The sequence below is a fragment of the Azolla caroliniana genome, unplaced genomic scaffold (assembly GCF_043228905.1).
Source record: "Azolla caroliniana isolate FFs.n. ecotype wild unplaced genomic scaffold, voAzoCaro1.0.p SCAF_6, whole genome shotgun sequence".
Taxonomy (NCBI): domain Eukaryota; kingdom Viridiplantae; phylum Streptophyta; class Polypodiopsida; order Salviniales; family Salviniaceae; genus Azolla; species Azolla caroliniana.
Genome location: NW_028230441.1, coordinates 5,845,241 through 5,859,816, shown reverse-complemented (window position 1 = coordinate 5,859,816; position 14,576 = coordinate 5,845,241). Strand labels below are relative to the sequence as shown.

The window sequence follows — 14,576 nt, the reverse complement described above, 5'->3', positions numbered from 1 at the left end:
GGGAAAGAGCTGTTGCAGGGATCTCGCGCGGAGAGGAGGAAGTGCTGTCGGACCGTTTCTGGAGGCTTCTCTCTCTCTGCTTCCCTCCTTCTGGAGTTCCATAGCTTTCTGTGCAGGGTTCCGGGGAGGCTCGCGCTGTTTCGAGGAACGCCCGAGTGCTTCCGGCAGCACCTCCAACCTGCTACCCCCCATTCCCCCATTCCTTTTGTGCATCGAAGCGGACAAGTATCGGCATCTGTTCGCCGGCTTGTTCGGTTGTAACCAACCTGAGCCCCATCGTGGGTTGTAGTCGTGTTAGCCATTTTTGTTAATATACATCTTTAGTCGTTCGCATCTGTCTGTGTCGGTGTCTGTTCGCGTTCTCCGTGCTGAAGGGCCGTGTCCCTGTGTATCCCCGGCCCTGCGTAGCCGGCTCTCTCTCTTTCTCCCCCCTCGCTTGCTCTTTGGTTCGAGGCCCCCGCGGTCCCGCCTCATATCCACACGCACTTGCGAAACATCTCGACATCTTTGGTGAACCCGACGTGAAAGAGGCGGCAGAAGAGCGGAAGATGAGGGGGTCGGATCTCGCAGAGGCCATGGCTTCGGCCGTGGATCGGATTGTAAACGCGCGCGAGAGCACCGGTGCCCTCGACAGAGCTATTGAGGCGGTCGTCGGCACGATCGGCCGGTTCGATGGGAAGGATGCCACGAAGTATTTGGCGTCCTACGGTGCAGAGATGCTGATGCGGGACATTCCGGAAGAAAGGCGTCTTGCCGGATTTCCCCGAGTGGCGATGCCGAGCATCCATGCGGAGGTGCTCGAGGTGCGGACGGAGAGCCGTACCTGGGAGGAGTTCGAAGGTCGGCTCCTAGAGAAATACGGGCTGGACGACGCGCTCCGGCTTTCGAAGCGAAGGTTCATGGAATGGGTGGAGTCCCCGGGGAAGGGAAGAAACGCGTCGGCGCTCCTCCGGGAGTTCGAGGAAAACTTTGCGCGCCTTTCGGCGCTCGACCGAACCATCCTGGACACGAGCCGGGTCTTGCTGTTTGTCAAGTCGGTCGACGAGCGGGATCGGGAGCAAGTGGGCCTCTTGCTGGAAACCGAAGACGGGCTCACTACCGACTGGGCGGCTGTCAGGAAGGTCTGTGGCCGTTTCGACAAACGGCGAGAATGGGCGGATAACGGGGCGACCGGGTCGGGCTCGGTCGCAGCAAGGAAGCTCGAACCAGCGCCACAGGTGCGCAAGGAAGAGACCCGGGAGTGGTTGGAAACCGGTTCGGCTTCGACCGGCGTAGTCAGAGGCTCAACCGGAGGAGCGGCGCTGGAGGAATTGACGAAGGCGATAAAGGACCTCCAAATCGCGCAGGCCCGAAGGGAAGGAGGCGAACCGGCTCGTGACCGACGGCCGGCGGCGGGAAACAGGTGCATGTGGTGCGATGAAGTCGGCCACATTCGGAAGGACTGCGGCGACTTCGCGGAGGCGCTGAGGGACAGGGTGGTGTACCTATGGGAAGGACGGGTGCATGCCAGCGACACCCGAAGGGCCCTGAGCCGAAACGACGGAAAGGGTGGCATGAAAAGGTTGATGGAAGAGGCGGCGGCCCGACACGCGGAAACCGTCCACTACTCGGCGTCGGCCGGCATTCGAGTCGGGGGCGGCGAGGCCCGAAGGGAAAGCAAAGCCGGATTCTGGCCGACGATGCTGGAAGGCCTTGCCGGGGCAAGGCTTAAAGGGGAGGAATCGGACAGTGCGGAGAAACGGGTACGGGAGATGACCGGGTGGAGCGACCCGGTCGAGGAAAGGACGGGCTTCGTGGAAGCCGCTTGCCGGAACTACGAGGCTCTGGTAGAAGAGAAGCGGGTGGGGAGACCCGGGACGACCGGGCCCTCACAACGATGCGAGACCCGGTCCGGGCCACGACGGGACGAAGCCGGCGGGGCCGGCACGCAAGATAAACCCCAGAAGGGCGGGTACCGTCTGGGGACGGAGATAGAAAGGACCACGGACTTACGAAAGGTCCTGGAGGAACGGATCCTCGACAGCAAGGTGGAGCTGTCGTTACGAGAGGTGCTGGGAATCGCCAAGAAGGAGTTCCACGACTCCATCGTGGACCTGGTGAAACGGAAGAGGCTTTCGACGGAGACAGAACCGGAAAGACCGGTGGAAGTGCGGACGACGCACCTAGACGACATGGCGCTGGGAGACGAGTGGGCAGAAAGCCACTATTCGAGACCACACTGGGCCCGAGCGACCACGGAGACCCCGGTGAAGATCGGCGATGTCCGGGAACCGGTGATAGCTTTGGTGGACCACGGATCGGAGATCAATTTGATGTCCATGGACTTCTATAAGAAGGGCAAATGGTCGATCAACACCAAGCACGGGTGGAAAATAAGGGCGGCAACGCGCGCCACCGAGGAACTGCACGGGGCCTGTCCGAATGTGCGAGTCAAGATTGGCGACGTCGAGATTGACCAGCACTTCTTCGTGCAGGAGACGTCTTCGCATCCGGTCATTCTGGGAGAGCCGTACATCACGGCGGCGCGAATGGAGACCAAAGTGCTGGACAATGGTTCGGCCTACGCGAGGGTCAAAAGCCAAGACGGGCGCCATTCGGTCCAGTTTCTGACGGTAAGGCCGAACCACGAACGTAACCGCGATTCCCTCGGTTCCGAAAACCGAGAGGATTTTTAGAGAGGACTGCCAAGGCGTGGGGCCGCGACAGTCCGGATGCTCCGGGAAAACCCCACATCTGTACGATAAAACCGTGTACAATAGGTAGGAAATTTTGCTTCTCCGACAGCGGAGCATGTACGATGGTCGGCATCACCGGCCGAGAGAAAACAAAGACGGAGGGGAGACTTCGGGCGTGCGGAGTTCTCGGCCCTGACGAAGGAATCAACGGAGCCGTGGAGGCAGTCTCCTTCGACGACACCTTGGGAATGCTGGGGGGGGTAGTCGAAGAAGACTTTAACGAAGACCGGACGATACCGGTATGTTCAGAAGAAATGTACGAAGTCATCGCGGACTTCGGTCGAGGGCTCGAGTCGGAACGGACGGCCCGAGTGAGCACCAAGTACAAGACCGTGGACCGGAAGGTGAGGCCAGTCGCGGCACCCTTACCGGAGGGCAGCGAGTCCCGAATCAAAGGGGTTGCATCGGACCCCAGCTTACGAGATCCGGCCTGCATAGGACACACCTTCACCAACGAGACGCTCCGCGAGCTGAAGATCGGTGGGGGCGGGTTCCTACTGCCGGTGGAGGAAGACCGGTTTCGGAGAATGCTCGGAAGGCACGGGAAAGCCTTCGCATTCTCACCGGAGGAAATCGGGTGCGTGGACCCGACGATCGTAGAACCAATGGTGATATTCACGGTACCGCATGTACTGTGGAATCTCAAGCCAATTTCGGTTCCGAGAGCTCACATCCCGAAGTTGATGGAGTTGTTGAAGCAGAAAGTTGATATGGGCATTCTCGAGCCGTCGAGCGCCCCGTATTCAAACCGCTGGTTTACCGTACCAAAGAAAAACGGATCATTGCGCTTCATCCAGGACCTGCAGCCGGTCAATAGAGTGACCATTCGGAACGCGGGGATCGGACCGACCATAGACGAGTTCGCGGAGGCCTTCGCCGGAAGGTCGATTTACTCGGTCGGTGATCTATACTCAGGGTACGACCAGTTCCAGCTAGCCGTGGAGAGCAGAGACATTACGACGATGCGAACTCCCCTCGGCCTAGTGCGGATGTGTACGCTGCCGCAAGGAGGGACCAACTCGGTAGCCCACATGGTGAATGCGATGAACAAGGTGCTGAGGGACTGCATCCCGAACGTCACCATGCCGTTTCTAGACGACATCCCGATCAAGGGATGCCCGGTAGAAGAGAAGGACGAGACAATCGGGCCGGACGGATGCCGGCGATTCGTGACGGCGCACATCGACGACTGCGAGAAGGTGCTGCAAAGGCTAGAGGATGCGAGGCTCACCTTCTCGGGGGAGAAATCAGCCTTCGGGCAGTCGGAAATCATGGTGGTCGGACACTTATGTGGGCCATATGGCCGGAAACCGTCTCCGGCAAAGGTAGAAGCCATCTCCGCGATGAAGCCCGACTGCCGCTCGGTCACGGAAGTACGAAGATTCCTGGGGGCATGCGCATTCTACCACATATGGATCCCGCATTACGCCCACGTTGCGGAGCCGCTATACGGATTATTGAGGAAAGGGCGAAGATTCGAATGGCTAGACAAGCACACAGAGTCGGTCCGGAAGCTGAAGGAGGCTCTTTCGGCAGCACCGGCGCTCCGAAAGGCCGTCTACGGGAAGGGCACCCCAGTGTACATAACGGTTGACACGAGTCCGACCGGAATCGGGTGGGTCGTCAACCAAGAAGACGAGGACGGCAATCGGTTTCCGATCCGATTCGGCGCGAAGGTCCTCAGCGAACGGCAGCGAGGATACGCCCAGGTTAAACGCGAACTCTGGGGTATCGTTTCGGCGGTGAAGGCCGACAAGGACTATCTGATCGGGACGGAGGTAATCATAGAGACGGATTGCATGCCGATTCTTGGCATGGTTTCCGGATGCGCGACGCCGGACCTGGCAATGCTCAGGTGGATAGCGTATATCAAGTCCCTAGACCCGGTAATACGACACATTTCCGGGAAAGACAACGCCAGGGCCGACATGCTTTCAAGGGCGAGATTCGATAACGAGGGCGGCATGGTTTCGGAGGACGAAGAGGTCGGCGTGGACTTCTTCGAGACTGCGTATGTAACGACCGACGGAACAAGCACTCCGGCGCTTAGCGACTTCGACGCGAGCAAGTACGACGGGGAGTGGCTGCAGATCGGTGGGTTTTTGAAGACAATGACACCCGATGCGTCATGGACGAAGGACGAGGCCAACCGGATCCGAAAGAAAGCGTACCGGTTCTTCCTCCGGGATGGCTATCTATGGAAGCACCCGAAGAAGAGGGACGGCGCTCCGCTCCGGGTGGTGGCGATGAAGGAAGAACAGGAGGAGCTGCTGACGGCCTACCACGACAGCCCTTGGGCCGGACACCGTGGAACATGGGCTACGTTTGAGAAACTGAAGGGGAAGTATTGGTGGCCGGGGCAGTACCAGGACGTGCATCGGTTCGTGACGACTTGCGAGAGCTGTCAGATGCACTCCACAGTCCGACACCGGGACGAGCTTCACCCTACGTACCCTCCGACCATCCACTTCAAATGGATGGTAGATCTGGTGACGATGCCAATGGGGGTAGGACAGATGCGGTACCTGGCCCTAGCACGGGAGGATCTGACGAACCAGGTGGAAGGCCGAGCCCTCCCGAACAAAACGACCGCGGCCGTATGTCGGTTCCTAATCGAGGACGTGATATGCCGGTACGGGTGCGTCGGGAAGATCGTGGCTGATCGAGGGGAGCTGGACACCGAAGAAGCCGCGGAGCTGTTCGACCAGCTCGGAGTTAAGCTCTCGCTCACCACTGCGTACAATCCGGAGGCGAATGGAAAGGTGGAGCGCGGGCACGGACCGATCGTCAAGGCGTTGGTTCGGGCATGCGGAGGCCAAGTCGGTAACTGGCCGCGGCTGCTACCTTATGCTTTGTGGGCAGACCGGACCACGCACAGTTCGGTAACCGGGTACATGCCGGCGGAGCTCATGTTCGGCCAGAAGCCGATCATGCCGATGGAGCGGACGATCTCCTCGTGGGCAACGGTCGACTGGAGGGACGAGATGAGCCGGGAGGAGTTGTTGGCCGCGCGTATACGACAGCTCGAGCGGAGACCGGAGGACGTGGAACTGGCTGCGGAGAGGCTCCGGGTGGCGAGGGCAAAGAACAAAGCCAGGTTCGACCGGACGCACCGGCTCCGACCAAAGAAGATCGAAGAAGGTGACTGGGTGCTCGTCTACGACAGCAGCCTCGACAACCAGCACCGAGCTACACGGAAGTTCGCACGAAGGTGGTTTGGGCCTTACGCGGTACGGAGCGCCAATGGCAACGGGACATATCACCTGGCGGAACTCGACGGCACGAGAATGGCGATACCGGTTGCAGGGAAGCGGATCAAAGCGTTCAAGAAGCGACACGACGACGAGCCCGACCCGGCTCTCCTGGTCGGCAGTGACGAACGATCCGAAAACGAGGAAGAACCGACGGGCGAGGAATGAAGACGGGCCGGTTTTCTCCGTCCCAACTCTCTTGGCGCATACCGGAGGATGCGCGGTTAGGTGGGGGCGGATGTCGTGAAGAAAACCGTCCATAGGCGGAATCGGCACACCAAGGCGTGGGAACCGGTTCTTCACGCGCGCACGCTCCAAGTTGTACATAGAAGCGAATAAGGAGGATAATCGGCAGGAACGGGCCCTAACTCACGTGGAGACAAAGACCGCGCGAACAGTCTTTTCGGTGGCGCGCGCGAACTGTACGAGTCGGCGGCGTAACTACGCGGACGCGTGAAAAACGGAGCGGATCCCTGTCCAAAAGGGACAGGGAATAAAGCTGACACGACGGCCTGCTCGGCGGGCTATATAAGGAGCGGGAAAGAGCTGTTGCAGGGATCTCGCGCGGAGAGGAGGAAGTGCTGTCGGACCGTTTCTGGAGGCTTCTCTCTCTCTGCTTCCCTCCTTCTGGAGTTCCATAGCTTTCTGTGCAGGGTTCCGGGGAGGCTCGCGCTGTTTCGAGGAACGCCCGAGTGCTTCCGGCAGCACCTCCAACCTGCTACCCCCCATTCCCCCATTCCTTTTGTGCATCGAAGCGGACAAGTATCGGCATCTGTTCGCCGGCTTGTTCGGTTGTAACCAACCTGAGCCCCATCGTGGGTTGTAGTCGTGTTAGCCATTTTTGTTAATATACATCTTTAGTCGTTCGCATCTGTCTGTGTCGGTGTCTGTTCGCGTTCTCCGTGCTGAAGGGCCGTGTCCCTGTGTATCCCCGGCCCTGCGTAGCCGGCTCTCTCTCTTTCTCCCCCCTCGCTTGCTCTTTGGTTCGAGGCCCCCGCGGTCCCGCCTCATATCCACACGCACTTGCGAAACATCTCGACAGCGTAAAGGAATTTTATAATGTTATACTTGTCAACAATATTAGAGAATTATGTTAACAATTGATTGTCAATGTGGGCACTCATTAAAGAAATAGCATTGATACAGTAAGTAACAAAACAATGTGAACAATTGATTGCTAAAAATATTTTCTTGCAATAAATTTAACCATACGAGTCGTATCATGTACCCATCCCAAAGAATATTCTAACAAACATTATAGAGGAAAAAATATTCTTTGCCTTCACAATATAAATCACATGCCAAAGTCTCTAAAGAGTTACAAAAATTCTGGATATCGCAAATATACTCAACATTGGCAATTTTTTATACAAAGCCTAATCATAAGATCTTGTTAATTTTTTTATTTTTAAATCCACAAATCCAATTTTCATTGAAAGACACAAAATCTCTCCAATTTATGTTCCTATGTCCATGACAAATATGGGATGTTTATGCATGAACATTTGTGGAATATGTTGAAACTTGAGAACATGAAATAGCACAACATGTCAATTCATATATTCAAGAACCACAAAATATTCAAAATTGTCTACTTATAAGTAATGATTTTATTAAACTTGATTCCCTATCATTTTAGAGCCATAATGACAATAGTAGAGACAATAAGGCTTTGATTAATTCTCCACTACGAATAATCCTCGTAAAATTGTGTTGTTATTACGATGCATGTAGACATGTAGTTTTGGCTTTAGAATTTATAATAACTTAATTACAATCCGACTTGGAAATGGGTTGGTTTTGAATAGAAGTGTCTCCCATGTGTAAAGTTTGTCTGTCTTCAAAAACATGTTTGTTATCTAGACCTCATTTTGCCAGCAGTAATATGAGCTCATTTTTGAGATGTTGAACCGTTAGCAATTAGAAGGAGCCTTGGGCTCAAAGTTATTATTGGGCAATATTGAGGGGGTGTTCACTGCCTAAAACAATAGTGAATATTGTCATAAAGTAGATGTCTATCTTGTTTTTATAAGGTAAAGGGAATAATGATAAGATGCATCATTGGGTTGACAGGCCACTCGATCCCTTCTCAAAACTTTCAATATGTCGCGCCAATCATCACGATTGCAAAATGTTGAACTGCTGAAACACATCATCAATAAATACTAGGCCTGTAAATCCTCAAGTAATCGAGGGTTGATTCTCGAACCATATAACATGAATGGAACACACCCTCAACCTCTTCGCGAACATTAGATGGTTAACCAGCAAGGGGCGATGCGTTGAGCCTTAGGATGAAACATGTATCTGAAGTTAAAGTTGTAGGGCTGCCACTCTATGCAATGAGATGCATTCTTGTTCGGCCTTGATCGGATGCATTTGAGCAAGATATCCTTCTCTTTCTCATCTATGTGATGAGATAACCATTCTAGAAGAGCACTTGATGAAATCGATGCTTCTCTTGCATACCACTCCAAGATCTTCGGTAGAAGTACCTTCTTATCATTGCGGAATCCAATGCTGGCTTGTAAGTATTCAGATCTTGCAGCATCTAGTTCTTCATTCACGTTCTTTGATGTGTACACTCTGACCTGCTCAAAAAGTATGGATGCCACATAAACCAATGAAAGGAAGATCAGCTTTCTTTTTTCTTTTTTCTTGACATAATCTATGGTTATATGATCATTTTCCACCATGTCCACAACAGAAAACTCAATTACCAAAAACTAGCAAAAACTTGTGACCGAGATAGTATTTAATACGATGACATTTCCACTATGTGTGCGAAGTTTGATTTATCAAAATGAAGTATCAAAAACTCTTGACAGCATACCGCAGGATCTGACCACCCGCCGCAGCATAATGCAAAGCAAACAAGAGGTTCTGAATTTTTAATCGCATACGATCTCCGTTCGTCACCAGATTTGAGCTTGGACCCCGATAGTAACAAACTTTGCATCCACTTCACAAAAAATAAAGATGGAATGTGTGAACTCCATAGATCATATGCGTTGCCAGTATTTCATTATGTCTAGTATTTAGCGCATATGTATGTTTGTATATCTATGCATCATGTAATGTCTACCTGAGTTGGACGATGCGATCGAAATCCCAAAATGGAGTGCTCGATCGTATAAGCATTTATAGAGCGCCCTCCAATTCTATATGCAGCCTTCATGATAAACATATGTCGGCATGATGTATAGAGAGAACGATGAAAACAATTCAATATGATAAAACAATAACATACAAATATCACATGCATTCCTGCACACATGACTTTCATTCCTATGCATATAACAAGATGCATTCCTGAACATAAGACTACATGTACATTCCTATGCAAATACAAAAGGACGCTTTGAGTGACAAACAGCACTCTTCATCCCCACCAAATTTGAGAGTACGAAAGAGGAAAAATTAGCTTCAGTTTCTTACTCGTTGAAGCAGAGTCATGCGTTTCAGCTGGTTACGAGGTATTCCATAGGCCAGATATGCCTGACAAATCGAAGAATCAAAACATTGAACTCTTTTGCAGCGTATATAAAAAACTTCACACTAGCTTCATATCATTATTACAACAATTCTGCTCAATGTTTCATTACATGCATGAGAAGGGCGTTGTAGATGTTGATCCAAAATGCTAACTTCTCATCATGCTTGAGTTTACTAGGATCGACCTTCTCTAGCTGCTCAACCATTGACCTGAACAAGATATGCACATCTTAGTTACCACTTTCCTTGTATTCTTTCTCTTAATGGAGAGGTCAGTCGCCATTAATGGCAACAACTAAGGGCAGGGTCTGGAGTTGAGTGTACCTGACCTATGGCTATGGCTTAACCTGAAAGGGTCAGAACCATTATGCCAAACCTATTACTTATAGTGAGTTTATTATTATTACACTATTAGGAGTTATTGAAGTTAGAGTATGCTCTTTAGCTGTTGGACGGCCTTTGCTAGGCACAACCTCTGTAATCTTTGGATGGCTATAGTATAGACATAGTCTTACCCTTTCTGACTATTGAAAGGGTACCCATGTGCATCTCTCAAGCCTTAATTAACTCCTAATAGTGTAGTATGCTCATAACATCTTGGCTCTCACTTCCCTTGTATTGCATGGATATAGGAATATTCTCAGATAACTATTGTTGAGTCTACATATTGTCTGACTGATTACCTGAACTCACGTAGCAGGCGCGCAGCATGACTTAACCTCTCTTTATCCACACAGATCCACGGAACTTCTACCATGCAGCTATAAGCCCTAGGTACTCCACTTTTACCTTTTACTTGAAATGGGTCGATCAACAATTCATCATATGAATGTTCGGCTTTGTGTCCAGGAGACCATCCATCACTAAGAATGCCATGTATCGAAGACAAACTCGTTGATGATGATGTTGATGAAGATGGAGAGTCTGGCACTGGAAGATTCGTCGGTGCAGGATCTGAAAGCTTGCAATAGATAGTTACCATGCAACGGATCAACTCTTCTGACAACTTGTTCGGTGTTGCGGATAGATAGTCTCTCAAGGATCTTGGCCCATCTTCATTCAGAGAGCCACCAGTGCTGATCTTCGGGATGGTCTACAAGGACAAGCATCATATATACAAGTCTACTTGAGACAAGACACTTTATTCTTACGAAAACTCTTTTGTGAAGATATACTACCTTGTAGTGCACAAGGTTCTGAGAGTGAGGAAGATTGCCCAAGCTCATTGCTTCATTGGATTTACTACTCGCATCACCTAATTGTGGGTGGATTGGCACCAAAGAATCGTTGCGAATATTAGTGCCAGGTACATTTTGTAATTTGATGTGCTCTAATTGAGGTTTTTGATGTTGCATATTCTGAACTTCATCATAGATCATGAGCTCAGTTTGAGCTCCATTCTTTTGCCCAACATTAGATAACGAGTGAGAAAAGCACCGAGTGAAAATGTCGCGGTAAACAGACAGCACTTGCTGCTCAAGCTCTCCCACTTCCTCCTCAAGGATGCTTATCTCATACAAAATCTCTTGGGCCTTTACGTACAAAACCAGTTCAAAAAGCAAGTATCAATAATAAGAACAATTATATACTTTGCTTTAATATGCACCATGTCTTGAACTTGAAAATGCATGTTCTTTTGTTACTTACTTGTGGTGTAAGGTACTGATGAACCGTCGATATTGCCTCTGATGATTGGCCCATAGCTGTTTCAAGGGCATGCCTCACAGCTTGTTGGTTCTTGAGCTGTTTTTGAAGCTCTTCTACCTAAGCACACAACATAAAAAAATATAACATGATGCAAGAATTCACACCTCAAGCGAAAATTTAGACTTAAGAGCAAAAATCCCAGAATAAACAAATAAGAAGAGAAAAGAACTGCTTACATTTTGTTCCAGAGCAGCCCTTCGATTATGCAAAGAGTGTCGCCTCTCTCGTCCATCCTCATCATTTTGTGACAATACTTGAACCAAGGACTAAAAATGAAATATAGTGATGATTCATGTCAATGAGTTAGGATATAAAGCTTTCCGTGAAGAATTCACTAACAAGAAGTAAACCTTTTGAGCTGAAATTATTAACCTGCATATGTTGGAAGTTACTCAGTGATATTTTATCCCTGCTCTCCAAATCATAGGCATTCTCTGGAGCACTGTAGTAAAATAAGATTGTAATAGAATTCCATGCAAGAAAGAAAATAAAAGAAGATGATTGCATATGTTATGTGCACATAGAAAATCAAAAAGAAAAAAAACTCACAAAAGTATTTGTATATATAACATTTCAAACTAGTCTTTTCGAACAATGTTTACCAAAGACTAAGAGGAAATGCTACTAATATATATATATATATTAAGCACTTAGAATATAAATACAATAAATCTACCGATTCCTTAAGGTTATTCATATGCTCATAAACAGCACAGAGTAGCATACATCTTATCATAAAGTGCTCCAATTTGAAAACCAATTGTGGGCTGCTAATGAAGCCTAAATTTTGTTTGAACTGTTTGCAAAATGAAAATCAGCTAAATTCAAAAGAATTACACATAAAATATCAGTAATATGTACATATACTTGACAGTAATTATGAAATCTTTGAGGGGTTCACATTCAAGCTTTTGAAGCTTCATTATTGAATGCAAAACATGTTCCATGTGAAATCTTAATTGCCTTGGACTTCAAATGTAAGTCCAAACTACTGAATCCATCACATTATTTATAAAGAAAATGACATTAAGGATTCAAAGTGCAGATAATTTATGCTAACTAAAACAAATTGAGAAACGTTTGAAGGTTTAATTTTTTGAGACTTTATGGTGGAGCATAAAAGTTCCTCGTGAAACCTTACGTTAAGGCCATAACCCATAGCGCATTTTCTACCAAAATTGCAAGAATTGGCGAAAGGAATTCAATACCTTCTCGATCGGCAATGTGAACTCTTGTAATATGATGATGGTAGTGAAGATGGTGAAGGAGAAGAGTTGCAATGGGCTTTTAGTTCTAAAATGGACTCCTTTTTTAATTCATGAACTAGTGATGTTGGTCTTCTAGCCATGCCTTCCAGCATGATAATATCTATAACCCAATTCCACCCCTGAAGTGAAAATTCATGAACAAAGTCATTTTCCCTTTTCTCTTCCTTATCCCTCTTCTTCTTCTTCTTCTTCTTCTTCTTCTTCTTTTATTCTGTTTGCTACTGATGATGATGATAATGATGATGACGAGCTCCTCTGTTTTGTTATTTGTTTGACTTTAAGATATATTGTTTCAGCTGAATCACTACTGGGTGGAAAGAAGAGACAGGGGAGGAGAAACAGAGGAAATGGCAGGTGGGTGGGGGAATTAAAGCTATATAAGAATGAAAAGTGAAGAGAAGCTAAGAAAGATATGGAGAGAGAGAGAGAGAGAGAGAGAGAGAGAGAACAGGGGAAGAGAGAGAATAAACACCAGAGCATTAAATTTGTGAAAGGAACCCAACAGAAAGAGCTTAGTCAGTCTTTGGTGAAAGAAGCCCCCCCCCCATCCTACTCGATGGAAAAGCATTAGAGTGAGAAATGAGAAAGAGAGAGATAGAGAGAGAGAGAGAGAGAATGTGTGTGTGTGTGTGGTGTGGTGTGGTATGTGTGTGATTGTGTGAAACAGAAAGAGAGAGAATGTGTGTGTGTGTATGTGAAACAGCTAGAGAGAGAGAGAGGTAAACATTGTGCGTGTGTGTGTCTGTGTGTGAAACCGCAAGAGAGAAAGAGAGAGAGAGAGAAGGATTGGACATGGATGGTTCCACACATGTGGGGGTTATTAGGAAGCCCAACCTTCCAAATGACTTGGTTGTCCTCTCTCTCTTTATCGTAATTAGCTTACCCTATTGGTAAGTTGTCTCTACGTCTTGGGTTCGAAACCCAATTTCTCTCACCTCTCTATTATATATTTCATACATATCTCTTAATTCACTAGATGCCAACGTGGAATGTATGGTTTAACTTTGAACCCATGACCTCCTGGTCTCCATTGGGCAACCTTACCAACTAAGCTACATCTCTCACTCTCCCTCTCTTGATCAAGAGATCCTACCATATCTCTTGTAACATTGACAATGTCAAAAGTTACTCGAAGTTACTAATTGTTGGCAAAGTGCATGAAGTTTTCGGCTTCATGGGTTTGGTTTCTAGGTTGAGGAAGACATCGACTTTTTATGAATAGACAATTATTTCATACCCTGCGCAAGTCAATGATCCCAACAATCCACCTAAAAAATCACCATTTCTTTAACACCTTAATTTGCGTGGATCTAACTTATATTACCAATCGCATTGCAATTTGCACCAATAATTATGTATCTATGTCGCCTCCGTGTTGGCAACCTCACCGTTGGAGAATTGTTGTTATTCTCCCTTAATCGGGTCAAGAAAATCATTGCAATAGATCAGCCCACTAAACAAAAGCAAACACCAATAACAATTGAAGATTCAAAATAGAGTGCGAATAAAGAAAATCAATTCATTAACTTAGTTGGGTAAAGGAAATCGTTCGAGTAGATCATTCAGCTATAAATGTAAACATCAATAACAATTCAAGAATCAAATAGATTGTGAATAAAGAAAATAAATGGATTAACTCAATTGGGTAAAGGAAATCATTACATTAGATTAGTATGCTAAACAGAAGTAAACATCAATAACAATTGAAGAATCAAATAGGGTACACCGTACAAATAAAGAAGTCTCACTTGCTTAACAATCTTTGTTAATTGTAGGTTCCACATTGAGTTTGTCATTTACATTTTTTTTTAAACATGCTCCAAGGCCAACGTTTCTATATTGACAATCTCAATTTTGGTTATTGGGCATTTTATTGCTTCGAAGGGAATATAAGATGTTCCTTACTCGAACCTTACCTTGGCCATGTACCATGTCCTTTAATTTAAATGGCACAACTTGCAAAGAGGAATTGTGAATGGACTACTCAATTGATCCTCATCAATACATTATCCTTTGGTTTTCACATCATATTTTGATTCCTAGCCAATTTTTTTGTGGGTCATTTACTAAGAAGCAAATTTGTTATCATGCACAAAGCCAAACTAAATTGTCTCGATTTG

General features: G+C 47.8%; 1 protein-coding gene across 2 annotated transcripts; it reads right to left on the bottom strand.

Annotated features, from left to right (window-relative positions):
• Positions 1-7,644: 7,644 nt before the first annotated feature.
• LOC147862810 (uncharacterized) lies at positions 7,645-12,885 on the bottom strand. 2 transcript variants are annotated; one of them, XM_087321530.1, is made up of 11 exons: positions 12,397-12,885; positions 11,561-11,630; positions 11,365-11,454; positions 11,129-11,245; positions 10,660-11,013; positions 10,165-10,574; positions 9,592-9,691; positions 9,425-9,484; positions 9,072-9,158; positions 8,820-8,948; positions 7,645-8,577 (listed from the first exon to the last, which is right to left on the bottom strand). In XM_087321530.1, exons 1-11 carry the CDS (start codon positions 12,546-12,548, stop codon positions 8,239-8,241), a joined length of 1,908 nt encoding a protein of 635 aa, XP_087177656.1. In that variant the 5' UTR covers positions 12,549-12,885; the 3' UTR covers positions 7,645-8,238. The 2 variants fall into 2 exon arrangements, with proteins under 2 accessions (XP_087177656.1, XP_087177657.1); XM_087321531.1 differs by lacking the exon at positions 11,561-11,630 and having other exon boundaries at positions 12,397-12,520.
• Between the last annotated feature and the right edge of the window lie 1,691 nt (positions 12,886-14,576).